General features: G+C 39.8%; 1 protein-coding gene across 1 annotated transcript in view; it reads left to right on the forward strand.

The window, feature by feature from the left end:
- The window catches only part of PRAS40 (Proline-rich Akt substrate 40 kDa), a 36,139-nt gene that overhangs the window by 16,462 nt on the left and 17,177 nt on the right, over positions 1 to 2,500 (forward strand). The window contains exons 4-5 of the mRNA XM_027354698.2: positions 1,845 to 2,015; positions 2,172 to 2,345. Coding sequence (XP_027210499.2) covers positions 1,845 to 2,015; positions 2,172 to 2,345 — 345 coding nt within the window. The remainder of the gene's footprint in view (positions 1 to 1,844; positions 2,016 to 2,171; positions 2,346 to 2,500) is intronic.

Here is a 2,500-nt window from a genome sequence, read left to right on the forward strand (position 1 = left end):
CAGTACTGAGCCATTTGCGAATTGGTCCAGTGCAGCCATGGCATGATGCTGTAATAGCATTTGCAATCAGTAGGTTAAGATTTGAACCTTGTCCAACATATACTAAGCATATTTTGGGGCAAGGACAGCTACAGGCACTCCTCATAGTTTTGGAATTATTTTCCTATTGCTTTTGGCATTGGGTACTTTTTGGTATTTGAGATCATTTTAAAGTCTAAGAGTATTTGCAGTACTTCCAGCTCTGCACAATTATATATCTATAGGGGTATATATCTATATATATTCTCTGTCTACGTCTGTTTCTTTATATGTTTATCAGTCTATTTGGTAACTATCTTACATTTTTCTATGTATTTCCTTGGCTATCTATATGTCTTGTCTATTTATCTATCAATATGTGTACTTATAATTCAATTTATATATTTGTTTGTCTGAACTGTCTCTGTCTTTAACTCTTATTTGTGTCTATGTCTGTCTATTATTTATTTATTTGCTTATCTATCTATCTATCTATCTCTATCCATCTATCCATCTATTTATCTATCTATCTATATCTATCTATCTATCTACCTATGTCTATCTATCTATCTATCTATCTATCTGTCTATCTACCTCTCTATTTATTTATCTTTTTATCTATATATCCATCTGTCTGTCTATTTTCTCAATCCTCTTATTTATCTACACCCTCACACGGTCACACCTCATGAATTCGCACATGTACAAGCACATGCACATGCTCACCTGCACCCTTCCCCTTCCCCTCCCCCTTCCCCTCATCCTCACCCTACCCCTTACCCTCATCCTCACCCTACCCCTTACCCTCATCCTCACCCTGCCCCTCACCCTTACCCTCACCTCATACTCATCCTCACTCTTTTCCGTCACCTCATGCTTACACTTGTCCTCATTCTACCCCTCACCCTCATCCTCACCCTCAGCCTTACTTGACCATCATCTCACCCTCAGCCTTCCACTCTCCCCACATACCCACACCAATGCCTACACCTAAATGCACACACATGTATACATACACATGGACATGCACATTAGCATGCTCACATGCACAAATGCTGACATCCGCATGCACATGAACACATGCACACACACACGCACACGCACACATGCACATGCACATGCACACTTGCACATGCACACGCACACACACACGCACACGCACACGCACACGCACACGCACACGCACACGCACATGCACACGCACATGCACATGCACACGCACATGCACATGCACACGTACATGCACACACATGCACACACATGCACATGCACATGCACATGCACACACATATGCACACTCACATGCACACTCACATGCACACTCACATGCACACTCACATGCACACTCACACACACACACACACACACACACACACACACACACACACACACACACACACACACACACACACACACACACACACACACACACACACACACACATACACATACACACACTTGTGCATGTGATCACATTATTGTAATCATTATCATTATCATTGTCATAATCATCTGTCATCTATTTCAGGTTATTATCACCTTTTTCTAATAAATATTATTCATGTTGTTCATTAGATGTATTTAATTTTTATGAATATAATCCTTGTTATTTTTTTAGTGTTATTCTCACTGTCTTTTGTTGTTTTAATTATCACCATAAATAGTGTCAGCTGTTAATGTTGATGGATTTTTTGTTCTTTATTTTTCAGGACATTTCTATATGTAAAATATGTTTTTTATGCTTCATTTTTTTGCATTGCTTTTTGTATGAAGAAATATTTAGTGTGAGAGATTTTTGTAGCTGTTAACGCAAATTTACATTTCAGGGAGCGTGTTTGGTTAACTTGAACCTCGGTGGAGTTACACAGGGTCAGAAGTTCCTCATCCGTAGCACTCGTATTGGTGGTTGGACGGTAAACGAGTGCCTTAACTGCCACCTCCTTACCCATGCTTACCACAACACCAATGGCTCCCTGGCCGTTAGCACCTTTATGATTGTGAGTTCTTTACAGAGAGCAGGGAAAGGGCACCCTGGATTACAGTATACCATTTTACATGTACAAATAAATAGACTTGCCACACGAAGGTCAATTTGGCATTTAGGTAGCCAGTAGATTTATCCACTTTAATCATTTTGCTTGATTTTGCAACAGAATGATGCCAATAAGATCCAGATGCTGCAGAGATGTGAAGGTTATTCCCCTGTGTTTTGTATGGTTCTCCCAACATCCATAGATAACCGTCCGCTGCCTCCACTTTCTCCTACGGATTTCTCGGATGAACGTAGTTCTCGCACGGAAGAAGCGTTGAGATCCATTCAGCAACAGGTAATAAGGAAGTGAAGTCCCACTCATGAAACTCTTTTTATAATTACATATGAATGTGACAGATATGTAAACTTTTTGATGGTCACATGGAATATAATTTGAATCTACTATTGTGATTTGTGTAGAAACTTTCACATATAACTATTGGTATTTTG

This window comes from Penaeus vannamei, chromosome 27 (assembly GCF_042767895.1).
Source record: "Penaeus vannamei isolate JL-2024 chromosome 27, ASM4276789v1, whole genome shotgun sequence".
Taxonomy (NCBI): Eukaryota; Metazoa; Arthropoda; class Malacostraca; order Decapoda; family Penaeidae; genus Penaeus; species Penaeus vannamei.